This window comes from Alligator sinensis, unplaced genomic scaffold (genome assembly GCF_000455745.1).
Source record: "Alligator sinensis unplaced genomic scaffold, ASM45574v1 scaffold1059_1, whole genome shotgun sequence".
NCBI classification, from domain to species: domain Eukaryota; kingdom Metazoa; phylum Chordata; order Crocodylia; family Alligatoridae; genus Alligator; species Alligator sinensis.
Genome location: NW_005842103.1, coordinates 460514 through 474982, shown reverse-complemented (window position 1 = coordinate 474982; position 14469 = coordinate 460514). Strand labels below are relative to the sequence as shown.

Sequence of the window (14469 nt, the reverse complement as noted above, 5' to 3'; positions counted from 1 at the left end):
TTAGAACTCTTTTATTGCTCACAGTGTCACCTCCTATGGAAATCAAACGTTTGAACTACCCCTCTTCTCTAAAACAGCAACCCCACCTCATAAGGAATGCATGCGTCTGCTTCCTCTTACTCAGCGGCTCCAAAAAGGTGCATGAGTGGTGGAGAAAAACCACTGCATTTCTCCAGCAGACATGCCCCAAAACCATACACAACTTAGAAACAGCCAGTGGAAAGGCCTCGATCTTGTGCCCAGAACTCACGTGGCATCACAGAGCTGGCAGCCGCTACCCAGGAGACTCTTCTGATAATGCTGGTGTCCTTATCTGCCAGGGTTGTGGTGGGCATCATTCTTCATTTGGAAGAAACCCCTTCACTCTGTCCAACTTATCCAGCACCTCGCTGTAGAGACTGACCATCTGGAAGACACAACCATCAACAGACCTCTGAGCACAGAAAGAAGCAAGAAGCTCAGGCACTCAGGAAAGAAGAGTTGTGCGAGGAGCGGGGAAACTACAGCCTGTTCCAGATTGGAAATCCATGCTGCTTTATGCAGTCTGTGACAATTAAAGCCTGCTGCTTTAGAGACAGTCACTCTGATGCTGCACCCACTTGTGTCAGTGCATCTGTGCGGAGACAAGGTGCTTCTTTCCCCATAGCTCACAGGTGCATCCGCTCTGGAGGGCCTCACTGGTGTAACTCCCAGTCCCTAAATCAACCAGCCCCTGCCTGAAGCCACTGTGGAGCTGCACATAACGTCTGACTGTATGTACCAACTAGAACAGATCCTGCTGCAGCAGGGACAGGCAGCTCCATGGGTGTCAGGCCCGAGCAGAAGCATAGCGAGCAGCCCAGAAGAGGTTGGTCACATGTGAAGGGCAAAGAACAGCCATGTTCCTCTGTGCAGAGATGCCGGCATGGCAGAAGCAGGCCTGGTCTCTGTCTGGCAGCTGTACTGGTTTCACTAGGCGTGGGTTGTTTGAAATGATCTTAGTCACGTCTGTCACTTGCTGTTAGCAGCCAGATTTAAGCCAGTGTAAGAGTGCCTGCACCAGCAGTGCTCACACTGCCCTTCCTAAGCCACAATTATTAAAGGGTTGAGGGTTTCTAACTGAGAGCCTTGGGCATGTCCTTCCTGCGTCATGAAAATGCAGCACAGCTCTGCACTGTGGCTTTTCCTCTTGAACTGGACTGTGTTTGCCATGATCCACAGAGGCTGCACAGGCTGCAGCAGTGGTGCTTGGTTATCGCTGAGTGCTTGCTCATGCAGCTCCTGAGGCAGTCAGGACTGAGCATCCCTTGACTACAGTCACACTGGCTTAATTAAAGCAACGTGACATTGCACCTTAAGCAAAACATGCCAATTCTGTGTTTCAAAGAGCCCTATGCTTTCCTCTTAACTGTTCAGTGTCTGCACTCAGTGCAGAACAGCCTCCCCACCCATCACTTCCAGGTAGAGATGCGGTGCCTCTCATGAGTGTGAGGGTAGGAAGTGAGCAGTATTTCTCACAGCTGCCCTGCTATGGCTAGAAAGCACTCGTTAGCAGGCTGAGATGCTCAGATAGGTGACGGGCAATTTTCTTAGAACTGGAAAGGCTTTGGGAAGCAGGCTCCCAGTCTCAGCTGGCAGGCAGCGGTTGGGGGAAAGGGCTGTTGTGTCAAGCTCAAACTGTGTCCTTCAGGGACCTGTATTGTGGGACCAGAAGGGACACTGCCATCCTGTAGCACACTGCCAGAGAAGGCATTTTCATGCATCTTCTTTGCCCAAACTCCCTCCCCAGATCAGTTTCTGGCCTGCCAGAGAAGTGCAAGACTCCTCATGCTGAGGATAACGCATGGCCACACAAACTGCCTGTGCCAAAGCAGAGGGCAGCTGTCCTCACGGACGTGGTGGTGTGCCTGCAGAGCATCACCTGAGCAGGCAGCCACAGCACAGCCTCCACGGCATGACCAGGGTGGGACCCTGAGGCATGGCCAAGCAGGCAGGCTGCTGCAGGCTGGCTGCCTTGGACAAGAGGTGTGCAGAGACCAACGCTTCTTCAGAGACAGCCAAGCCCAACACAACCACTAAGTGGCCATCTGCACAGGATGACCAGGACTTCCAGCTCTTCTTTCTGCCTAAACCCCCCATCCATCACTGCTCCACCTCCCCTTGGGTTTGAGAGCTGGGACAGCCACTCTGAATCATACTGCCAGGCTTACATACATAAAGCCCTTGCTGTTAAGCAGCGAGACCCAGACCTGCAAAAGTATTTAGGTGCCTCATCTATCCATTATACTCTGTGGAAGTTAGGTGCCTAAATGCTCTTGAGAATCTGGGCCTCTGCCTCCTTCAGCTTGTCCAGTCCTTTTGGAATAGCTCTTTCCACAACACCCTTGTCCTTCTGCAGCTCAGCTCTGCCTTACGCTTGCACTCACTTACATTGCTCTCATAGCTGCTCTTCAGGGATCCCAAGTGATGGAGGAAGCGCATTCCCAGCCCACACCACTGCTCGGCTTCCTTGTATTTACCACTGCTGTACTGAAATATCCCTGTATTCCAGGCTCTGGTCATCAGCCAAAGGGTCTCCACCTCAGGGTAATTGTCCTGAAGAAACGAGAGAAAGAAGCAAGGAGGAGAATTAGGAGAGCTTTCACTACAAGCCTGCCTGAAGCAGTTACCTGAGCTCCCTTCCCTTGGACAGCCAAATGCCAGAATGCCCCATGCTTGCCCCATAGCTCACCGCTCATCCACACCACATCCAAGCTGCTGGCTGCCAGCACGAAGGCAGAAGGCTTTATTTGTGCACTGCTAGCGCACACCCTGGGAGAAGGACTTGACAAGAGACCTGCAATGTACCTGCACTGAATACGCAGTAGGGTATTTGGCGGGGGCTGGCAGGGGTGAGGCTGCATGCTTCAAATCCTTTGCAGAAAAAAAGAAAATTTCACTCCTGACTAAGGGATTTTCCAGCTTTGGAGGACACTGTGAAACATGGTGCTGGCTTCACTGATGCTGAACAAGGAGAATATTGTGCAATTTGTTTTCACTCATGGAACTGTAAGGACAAATCCTGAGTCAGTTCCTCAGTTTCAACTGTCTGCCCTGTCCAAGAAATACTTCAGGTCTGCTGGGAAAGGACAGACGGGGGGGCTGACAAGGCCTGAGCTAAAGAAAGACTTCACTCTCCAGTAGACCAGTCCCCATGGAAACACGACACAAAAGACTAAAGGCAGTGCAGCAAGGATAGACAACAGGGAGACCTAGTTCCAGGTCATTTAAAAATACAGTAATTTAATAAACACACAAAGAAATTTAACAAACAGAGCTGACTCAAAAGCAACACTGAAAGCGAAATTTCACCCAGCTTCAAACTGATCTGGCATGACAAGCTGCATCTGCAAAGGCAGATGGTGCTTTGAGCACAGGAGAGGAATACTCTGGCTCTGGAAATGTCTAAAGCCCTGAAAATTTGGCCTTAGGAGTCCAAGAAGCCCCTTGACAAGCACATAGGAAATTCACAGCCATCTAAAAAGCTGGTGGCTTTGAGGTACTCACACAGCATCCATCTGCAAAAATGTCTGACCTGCATCAGAGCCACAGTGCTCTCAGGTGAGTCTGATAACTGCTCTCATTCTGGTGAGGATTTTTAAGGGCACTCAAGATCATGCCCAATCTCTTGTTTTTCTGTTCAACTTACTGTGCTGCTTACAGTGCTCAGCGCGTCTTCAAAGTAACCCCATGCCTCTTCCAGTACACAAGCATCTGCATCTATCACTCCAGATGGCAGAGAAAGGTGAATCAAACTGTGCAAACATTTGCTGGGAATAAAAGCAGACCAAAAGAGGAAACGTATTCAGTGCCATATGAAAAACACATCTTTGATTGATCTGTAAAGCAACCATGAACAGAACAAATAGCTGAGTTTTGACATCAGCAACACTACAAGCCATCTCTATGGTTACCAATCTGGCGTCTGCGCTCCACCCTACCCAATCCTGAAAGCAAAAAGAGATTCTCCGGTGTCTGATCTCATCTCTGCTGCCTATGTGGGGTGGGTGGGGGCACATCAGAGGGAGCAACTACTGGTCTACGACTAGTTTTTGAGGCTCCAGGGTAATACAGCTAAGTAAATAATGTATTTTTAGGCGATGCCACAACTGAAAGCAAGGGAAGAGCTACTCCAGCCTGCCACAGGGGAATAACCATATAGGGTCCTGCCTGTCTTGCTGTCCTTTAAAATGAAGGAAAACAGCAGCACCCGTGCACGGTGAAGCTGTTTTTCCTCCTCAGTGAGAAGGGAAAAGGCAGCTTCTTGATGGTAACTCAACCTGGAGATTGGCAGCGAGCAACTCAGAGCACTGCCAGGCAGTTCAGGATGGGGATTCCACTTACAGGGACACGTGCAGGGCACGTATACCAGGAGGTATTTCAGATTTCATATGCAGCAGCTACTACTTGTCTTCAAGAGGAGGTTGGATAAGCATCTAGCTGGGGTCATCTAGACCCAGCCCTCTTTCCTGCCTATGCAGGGGGTCGGACTCGATGATCTATTGAGGTCCCTTCCGACCCTAACATCTATGAATCTATGGAGCCAGGGGCTCAGCAGCACCATGCCATGCATGTGTGGGGTCTTCTTTTGGCAATCCCTCACAGTCAAGGATGATTGCTTTCCACGATTGTCTTATCTGTGGGTCGGAAGATCGCTGACAATGCCAATCTGGGATGGACAGACTCTGTTGCAAGTCAGGCACGTGTTTCCATGCAGGGTGGGTGGCTCTGGATTCTTGATGCAAAGTGGTATGACAACTAACTCCCAGCACATGAAGCCTTCCTCCAAGCTCAGATTTTTTTCCACAGCTCACGTGCTGCAGAGTGACCTCTGGAAAGCAGTCTCATCATAGGATAAAGCCAGAGTGGTAACTTGTTCCTATTTGTACCCAATATTCCTCATCAAAGGCTTAATCTCCACTGCGAATGTCAGTCATGTTAGGAAGCGAGTTACCTAAACAGACTTTAACGACCACAGTGATACTTGCTGCTATTGCATTATCCGTCTGCAGTAGCAAATTTTGGGCCCTGACTGTTTTGTAGTGGCAGACAATTCAGTGACATGGAGTTAAGATATTTTCTATGGTAATTGACTGATTTATAAAATGGGTGCAAACTCTGCTCCTCTTGAGCTGAAGTGGCCAAAACTGCAACTACCTCAAGCATTTCATTGTTGCCCTGCCACCAACCAGAAGCTCCTGGCTTACATCTTGCCTCAAATGTACTTGTGATTTCAGTGAGAGTAAGGCATAAAAAACCTTTACAAATTCAGCACAGCCTGTCCTCTTCCTGCCAAGGTCCACAGCTTTTTTCATTTCTTTTTTTTTTTCTTGAAATCTGGAATATCTTTAGTCCGAAGCGTATCATCCTGAATTGCATGATCTAACACGGAGGGGCAGGCATCATCTTTCCAACAACTAAGGAACCACCGATAGGTCTGAATGGAACCAGCCACTTGCCAGTCCCCTTCCAAGAGCCTCTTGGGCTAATCACAACCAGCTGCCTTCACCTAGGCTACCAGTCAAATGGCATTTAGCAACATGTTAAGAGACTTCAGCCTATTACCATAGTTACCATATTTTCTTATAAGACTAGATCCCAACCTAGACAAAGCTAAATGGGAGATTCCCTCTCTGCCTGCTGTAGGTCTGCAGCACAGGAACCAGACCTCCCCAGGTAGCATCACAGTGCTGAGTGCAACCTACCCACTGAACACACAGGCTTAATCACTCAATCGTCAGTATTTCCTATAATCCCCATGTGTCCCAAATTACAGACGTTCTCCCACAATTCACTGGGACATAAATAAGCAGCAGTGCACATTCCCAAAGCACCAAGAGCTATGAGATGCACCTTCAACACGTACGGTGAATGCAGCAAAAGTGAGAACACCATCACTTGACTGTGGCAACTCATTAAGCTAACCTACCTGCTGATCACCAGAGCTAGCTCTGCCAGCAGAAGGTGTGCCGAGGGCCTAAGCCTGAACCCCTTGGTAATGCAAACACCTGCTCTGAAGTCAGAATAAGCAAAGAGACAATCACTGTGCTTGTTGTTCCTAATCCAGTACTGAAGGCAGTGCCAGGTACCTCACAGGCATAGTAAAAACAGGTCCCAACCTTACAAGACTAAAAGTAGAGAGACCAGGGAAAGGGATCTAACATGCAGTTACGATGACTGAGTCCCATCTGTCTTACTTCCTGCCAGACCCTTGTGAATATGGTCTGACGCGCATCCAAGATAAGCAATGGCCGGCTGCTCAGCACATTCCCAGCCTCGAGCAGACACAGCAATTCCTGTGACCACTCACCTGATTCTCACACCATCCACAGCTTCTTGTTTCTTATATATGGTCAGCGCGTTCTTGAGGGCCTTCTTGCACACGGAAGGATAATGAGCTGGCGGCTCCATTGCTAAAGCTTGGAAAACAAAAGGATACAGAAAAGTAGAGAAATCACCAAAGCCAGACCTCCGTCACAAGCCACTGCAAAGCTACAATAGCCTCCCTTTCGATAAATGAAGCAACATGGAAACTGTTCCCGTCCCAGAGGCCTGATCTGTGCTGATGATTGCAGGTGCAGGGCACAAGACAGATGGTTTTACCGAATTCTGGTCATAAGCAAGATCAATGATGGTTGCAGAGCTTAAGAAAACAGGTTAAATAATTAATGAGTGCTCCCACGACAATCTGCTTCTGCAGCCACACACAAAATATCAGAGGGTCCAACAAATAAGATCAACTCTCTGTTGCTTTTGTTGCATGTATTTGACAACTCAGGACAGCACAGGACCAGATTCACAAGGGGAACAACATTTAGGTGCCCAAAGCCAGGCCCCTTAAGAGTTAGGCCCCTAAGTTGAGGCTGGAGGGAGGTGCCCATCTCCACTTGGCATCATCAGCCATGAGCCTTGCTCCAAAGGTACACACTAACCATCCCAGGATAGTACTCTCTTTCTAACAAGAAAAAAATGAAAAGGCGATGCCCCCATAAAGCAGCTGGGATTGGGACATCTGCCTGAGCTATGGGAAACTGAGTTTCACATCCTTCCTCTGCCTCCTCCAAAGGTTTCCCATCTCCAAGAGCATCCCGACCACTGGTTACAGGGTATTCTAAGGCAAGCCTTCCTCAGCCTCTTTTCTGAAGCTGCTGTCCTTCGTATCAACACTCAGTCAGGCCGACTCTGTGGCCTGCTGGCTGGCGCACACACCTGGGAGATGCACGTTCCAGTCCCTGTTACAATGAACAGCTTCAGCAGGGGGATTCCAAAAGTCCCACCTGGGAATGCCCATGAAGCAGCTCCTTGAGCACTCTGCTAGCAGGGAAGAGACCTGGGGTCAAAGCACTGCCCTAAGTTATGCAAAGGGGACTGGAGCTTGGTTCTCCAAGTCCAGATGCCCGGGTATGAAGTGCTGGCATGACCACCTTGCTGCATCCAGACCAGTGATTTATCATTGTGGCTCTAAATTTCTTTCACCTTCCTCACAGCTCATTCCAGATGCTCAGTCTAGAGAAGCAGTGGCTGGAGGCTTCTGGTGATGCCATGGTGAACTACAGAAAGTTCATTCATCAGCTGCTCCACAACTTTAATCTTCACGAGGCTGGATGTCTGTCTTAAGGGTTTGCGCTAACTCAACCACAAATTGTTTGACTGGATGCAGGAATCGCTAGGAAACATCTTCTGGCCTGTGTTAGGCCCTAATGTCCCCTTCTTACCTTATAATCTAGGGAAAGGTCTCAGGTTCCTGAGATAAAAGGAGTCCCTAAGGACAGTGTCACCCCCATGTACGGCACTCAATCCTGACATATCCAAATACAAAGATTTCTGGCTACTCCTGAGTCCCCAACTACCTCCCCACCCAAGACAAGTTACATCCAGATTTTACTCAGATTTTCCAAATGTGGAGCACAAGAGATCCTACCCACTACAAATGAAAACATAAAACACAACCACGACCAAATTCTTTAAAATGACTCTAAGAATTGTGAAAGAACAAGCACGGCCCTTACAAGCAATGGTTTCCAGCGTCTTGCTCTCTACTTGCGGCAGGTCCCACACAGATTCCAGAAGGCTCTCCAGGGCTGGATCATTCAGTTTGGCTCTTGCTTCAAACTCATAAAGGAGCAGCAATGTGTCAGTTGGGTCTTTGGAGAAATCTCCTAGAGGAGAGACAGCACTGCCTATAATTACTCATTTCATTAAAGCTAGCTGATGAAACTGAAAGGGAAAGCTTCGCCTTTGGTTCACACAAGAGCCCTAAATCAAGGCACCAGAACTTAGTATGAAGGAACATAAACTATGTGGTTTACAGGTCATGTGGAGCTACATGAATATTTGTAATACATAGACTAAACTCCTGAAGTCTTTTTCAGCATAATGCAGGGTGGATTTTTTGGGAACCCGGTTGTCTGTAGCTGTTTCAAAGTTCAGAGCAGAAATCTCAAGTGGATAATCCTCAGGAAGTTGCCAAGTGCACAACCATTTCCCAGGCAGAAAACGCCTTACTGACAGGTAAGTGACATTTAATTTTGATATGCTGACAGGATGTGATTGTGAAACAGGTTCTTTCATGCTTTAACAAAAGGAAGAACTTTGATAAATGGATCCTGTCCTAAAAGATGCATGTACCAATCTCATAAACAGCAGATTTTTTACCCAAGATTAAACGTTAAGCAGTACAGTTCTTCCACTTGTGAAATGGGTATTGGAGTAGGCATGAGTGAGTGATGGCCTTTAAACAAGGGCTCTCTAACTACTGCTCCTAAGGAAAACGTTGTTCTTAAGTAGGGAAATGGGTCAGAAATGTCCTTCTACATTAAAAATGTCATCGTCTGTCAGAGAGTTCATAGCTTACACAACAGACGTTGCACTGAGCAAATTAATGACAGCTTCAAAATACTGTTCTACATTTTATAATAGCAAAAAGGCCTCTAAATAGTAAGAAAAGGGAAGTGAGAGGAAAGCTAGCAGCACCTTCCTTAGACTTTGTTGCCAGGATACCACAACCTTATGAAGAAAACTGAAAAATAGATTGCTGTTTGCATATTTAATGCAATTAGACTGAAGATTTATCTAACAGCAGCACAGAGCAGAGGACAGGAAACATCCTTCCTGGCTGGGACAGGCAGCACAGTGTTGGTGGTGAGATTACCCTCCCTCCATGGCCCTCCAGAACTATTCAGACATGGCATCCTGCTTGATCCCCTGCTCGTCAGCATGGCATTTCCCAGCACAGGGCCTCATTAGGCCTGGCAGCAGGCCCTGCCCTGTGGGCAAGTAAGATTATAGCAGTGCTCCTGGGGGCTATACAATGAATTCAAAACTCAGAATAGCAGTACTGTGAAGATGGACAAAAGTCTCCAGAACAAACATGCCCACGTCCCTCTGGAGAGGTTTTCCTTCAATTAAAGGGAGAACGGTCACCATCCCAGGGGTAACACGGTTGCTAGCATTAGCCACAGATCTGAGTGCATTTGTGGGGGTTTTTTAAATGTGATCTAATCTTTCCCTCCTGCAAAAGGCTGTTCTGCCATCAGTTGTAATCACTCTCATTTCACTCGCTCCAGAACCGGCTGCTAGCTTCAAGGATCTCTCATCCCTCTAGAGCAGGGCTCTGAGACAGAAGCAGGGCTACAGCCTTCAGTGAAAGGCTGCCTGAGTCATCCGAGAGCACTCCTGTCCGTCCCACTAGACCGCAGCTTTCTGTATGCCAATGAACCACTTACACACAGCACAAAACCCCACCAAGGGAACATGCACACGCGGGCACTTACCTGCTCTCACAGCTCTCTACTGACTTTCCTTCAACCTCCATCTCCAATTCAAGCTTCTTACCTGCCTGGAAGGGCCAACACAATCCCCCTTGGCTGCATTTTAGATTTTCAGCCTCACTGGGAACGCTCCTCCCTCATCCTTTTCCAACTCTATCACTTGCCTTTTTTCTTTCCTCTATCCCTGAAAAACACTCCTAACATCACCACACTAGGCATCCTCCATCTAATCACCCAATCCCCATCCTAAAATTCACTTCTGACACAGCACAGCACTCTACCCATAGAGGCGAGCTGTACCACCACACGCTTGCAGCTAGCAACATATACAAATGGGAATTGTGCCTTTAGTTTTCCTCTGGTTCCTAGCACAGTTTGTGGTGTTATTCTGCTCCTTCACTGAGGATGAATTCCAAGAGACAGGGCCCAAATGCTGTTGTTCTGCACAAGGTGCAGCACAGAGATTGTATATGCATTATTTTGGGATGCTTTGAACAGAAATGGTCCTGCCTTGAGCAGGGGGCTGGGCTAGATGATGTCATGAGATCCCTTCCAGCCCTACTTTTCTAGGATTTATTTCTTTTCTACACCACCCTCTTCAGAAAAGGCTCAAGGCTGTTTACAACAAAGAGAAATCATAAAATTAATAAGGAGAAGCAGTAGCATTTTCAAGCCAAGGAAGGTACTCCACCTACTGAGTTGTATTCTCTTCCTCCTGCTGCTTCTTTCTGAGGCTTAGCTATGATGCAGAATCACCTGATCTCCACTAAGCTTTCTGCAGACTCTCTCCAGAAGCATAATAATAATAATAATAATAATAATAATAATAATACCACCTAGCATTTAAGTAGTGCATGCTCACAGCACTTTGCACCAATGAATAAATATCACCATCACTATTTTACAGATGGGAAACTAAAGCAAGAAGTGATGGATCCAAGCTCACACAGCAAGTCAGCAGTGGAACAGACTATCTGGGGAAGCATGTAATCTCCATCATTGGAGGCTTTCAAGAAGAGACTGGAGTAGCAATCCATAGGGAATGATACAGCCTCATGGAATCATAAAGAAGTACGGCTGGCAGGGACCTCCAGGGGCAGGATCAACCCCCTGACCGTTCCCAATTCCCCACTGGTTGGGGAGGATCTAGGTGAAGGAATTGTACCCCATGGTCAGACTGGTGTGGACTGTGGGAGGTTATACCTTCCGTAGCAGAGGCCTGGCGTCTACCTGACATATCTTAAGCATATATTGTCAACATTTCATAGAAGCAGGACGTTGGCTGCCATGGCTCCCCTGCTTTACCCGTGGTAGGTTAGGGTGTTAGGTCTGTGTTGGCCGGAGTTGAGGGTTGTCTTATGTAGAGTTTAGATTATGGATTGTATAGGATGGTTTGGATAGGGCTGCGTCATACTGCAAATTCCTATTCAGTCTGTGATCTACCAAGACTCCCAAGTCCTTTTCCACAGAGCTGCCATCCATCCAGGTGTCCCCCATTTTGTATTTGTGTTTTTGCTTATTCTTGCCACAATGCAGCACCTTGCATTTGTCCACACTGAACTTCCTGTTAGCTCCAGCCCAACTTTCCAATGTGTCAAGATCCGTCTGAATTGCGCTCACATCCTCCAACGTGTTCACAATCCTTCCCAGTTTTGTGTCACCCACAAGCTTGCTCAAGAAGTTTCCTATTCCAGGATCCAAATCGTTAATAGACACGTTGAATGGCACCAGGCCAAGGACAGACCCCTGTGGGACTCCACTTGAAACCTCCTACCATTCTGGCATGGACCATTAATAATTACCCTTTGCTTGCAGCTATTGAGCCAATTATCTATGAACCTTGTAGTAGTTTTGTCCAGCCCACATTTCTCCAGTTTGTTTGTGAGAAGGTCATGCGGGACCTTGTCAAAAGCTTGGCTGAAGTCCAGATGCAAGATATCCACAGCATGCCCTTCATCCACCCAAGCAGCTCCTTTGTCCAAGAAGGAGATCGGGTTTGTCTGACATGATTTGTTTTTCATAAATCCATGCTGGCTGTTTGTGATCAGCCTTTCCTCCTACAGATGCTTCCTTAGGATCTGCTCCAGTAATTTCCCAGGTATTGAGGTGAGGTTAACTAGTCTGTAGTTCCCCAGGTCCTCCTCCTTGCCTCTTTTTTCTTTTTCTATTTTTTTTTTTTTTTTTTTTAGAGAGGGGCACCATGATGGCCCTTTTCCAGTCCTCTAGTAATCTGGCCCATCTCCCAGGACTGCATGAAGATCACTGCCAAGGCTCAGAGATTTCCTCTGCCAATTCCTTTAGTACCCTAGAATGAAGTTCAGCTACCCTGGTAACTTGAATTCATCCAGATCCAAAAAAGCACTCCTGGAGTGTGCTGTGAAGAGCAACAACTGGAAACTCAGGAGACCCCAGATATGCCTTGCTTGGAGATCAGGAGAAATGCTCCACAGTCCAGAGGAGGCAGAAACCGGAGAATTAAGCAGGACTCTACAACTGGCTTGGCTCTGATGGATTAAAGGAGCTGGGATAAGTTTATGGAGGGGAATTCTGGCTTTCCATTGAGGGTGGGTCACATGGAGTTGTGTTTCATAGATTTCATAGACATCAGGACTGGAAGGGACCTCGGAAGATCATCGAGTCCAGCCCCCTGCCCAAAGGGCAGGAAGTCAGCTGGGGTCATAGGATCCCAGCAAGATAAGCATCCAGTTTCATCTTGAAGGTGTTCAATGAAGGCGCTTGAACCACCTCCGGTGGCAGGCTGTTCCAGACCTTGGGGGCTCGGACAGTAAAGAAATTCTTCCTTATGCCCAGCCTGAAATGATCTTGAAGTAGTTTGTGACCATTCGACCTCGTCATCCCTTGGGGCGCTCTGGTGAACAAACGTTCCCCCAGATGCTGGTGGTCACCCCTGATAAACTTGTAGGTGGCCATCAGATCACCCCTGAGCCTGCGCTTTTTCAGGCTAAAGAGCCCCACGGCTCTCAGCCTGTCATCGTAGGGTCTGCTTCCCTGACCTCTGATCATGCGCGTGGCTCTTCTCTGGACTCTCTCAAGCTTCTCCACATCCTTTTTGAATTGTGGAGCCCAAAACTGGACACAGTACTCCAGCTGCGGCCTCACTAAGGCCGAGTACAGGGGGAGAATGACGTCCCGGGATTTGCTTGAGAGACGTCCCGGGATTTGCTTGAGACGTCCCGGGATTTGCTTGAGATCATCGAGTCTGACCCCCTGCATAGGCAGGGAGCGTTGAACATCATCAGATTCTCGTCCGCCCACTTGCTGAGCCTGTCCAGGTCAGCCTGGATCACCTGCCTGTCTTCTGGTGTGGATGCTTTGCCCCAAAGTTTGGTGTCATCTGCGAACTTGGCCAGTCCGCTTCTGACTCCAGTGTCCACATCATTAATGAAGATGTTGAACAGTATGGGTCCAAGGACAGAGCCTTGGGGGACCCCACTGGTCACAGGACACCACGACGAGTGACTTCCATCAATTACTACCCTCTGGGTCCGACCCCGGAGCCAATTTTCCAGCCAGTTTACAGTCCCCAGGTTGCAGTGCAGAGTGGAGGGTGTTTGGTTTTCCCAGGTTTTCTGGGCTTTGTTTGCCGCATGGGACCAAGAAGAAATGTTTCTCTTGTTGCTAAAAATGTCATGGGGCTTATTCCACCTTCCTCAGAAGTACTGGTTGCAGAAGTACTGGTCCTGTCGTTCATTTTGCATACGTGTGTGTGTGTGTGTGTGTGTGTGTGTGTGTGTGTGTGTGTGTGTGTGTGTGTGTGCGCACACACACACACGTGTATGTATGTATGTGATTTACATGCTGCTTTTCCCAACAAAGGCTTAGGGAGGCTTACAGCAAGGGAAACAGAACAACTTTAAAAGATAACTAAAGTAAATAAAACAAAATAACAGAGCAGAGACCCACTAAACAACAGCTGGACCCAATTCTGGTTACTAAATGCCAGCCCAAATAGAAAGGTCTTGCAGTGCTTTTGAAAAATGTCCAGCCTGAGGCTCTGGTGAGGCTCAAGAGGGAAGGGAGGGAGTTCCGATTCCAGTTCTGTTAGGATTGAAAAACCAGGAGGCTCCTGGGGGCAGGGTGCCCACAGTGCAGCAGTGGGGGGGATGTCCATGCACACACATGGTGCAGCATTGGGGGGATTCACAGGCCCAAAATTCAGTGGCAGGGGCAGCTGCACAGGTGTGCAATGCAGTGGTGGAGGTGGATATATAGTGCAGTGATGTGGGTGCCCATGCGGGTATGCAGTGCAGCACCAGGGGCAGACACATGGGTGTGCAATAGAGCAGTGGGGACATCTGTGCAGTGTGGAGTGGAGGCCTGTAGTTCACCCTGGTGTGACCTGTGTGGCCCTTGCTGGTGCAGCCTACAGGGAGTGGAAGTTAGACAGCCCTGACTTAGAAAGGGACAATCCTGCCATGAGCTGGGGGCTGGACTTGATGACTCCTGCAGATCCTCCCAGCCTGACTTTCCACGATTCCAACAGCTGAGCAGGGAGCAAGAAGCAAACGGGATTTCCTCTAACACAAAGCTGAGCTTGCAGACACTTAAACAGGGAGACTTCCAGTCAGTAGAGCAAAGCCTAGAGGACACTGCCCAGAGATGGTTTTAAAATGCACACTACAACAGCCTAGTGGTCCCACTGTATTTCTGGGGTACTAAT

General features: G+C 48.3%; 1 protein-coding gene across 3 annotated transcripts in view; it reads right to left on the bottom strand.

Annotated features, from left to right (window-relative positions):
• TEX11 (testis expressed 11) overlaps nucleotides 1-14469 on the bottom strand; it is a 59709-nt gene continuing 45240 nt past the window's right edge. For 2 of the 3 annotated variants that reach the window (XM_025205080.1, XM_025205078.1), the window contains 5 exons: nucleotides 8028-8177; nucleotides 6329-6437; nucleotides 3668-3788; nucleotides 2410-2574; nucleotides 1-406 (listed from right to left, as the gene is read on the bottom strand). In XM_025205080.1, coding sequence (XP_025060865.1) covers nucleotides 335-406; nucleotides 2410-2574; nucleotides 3668-3788; nucleotides 6329-6437; nucleotides 8028-8177 — 617 coding nt within the window. In that variant the 3' untranslated portion in view covers nucleotides 1-334. The remainder of the gene's footprint in view (nucleotides 407-2409; nucleotides 2575-3667; nucleotides 3789-6328; nucleotides 6438-8027; nucleotides 8178-14469) is intronic. The other variant, XM_025205079.1, reaches the window with a different exon arrangement.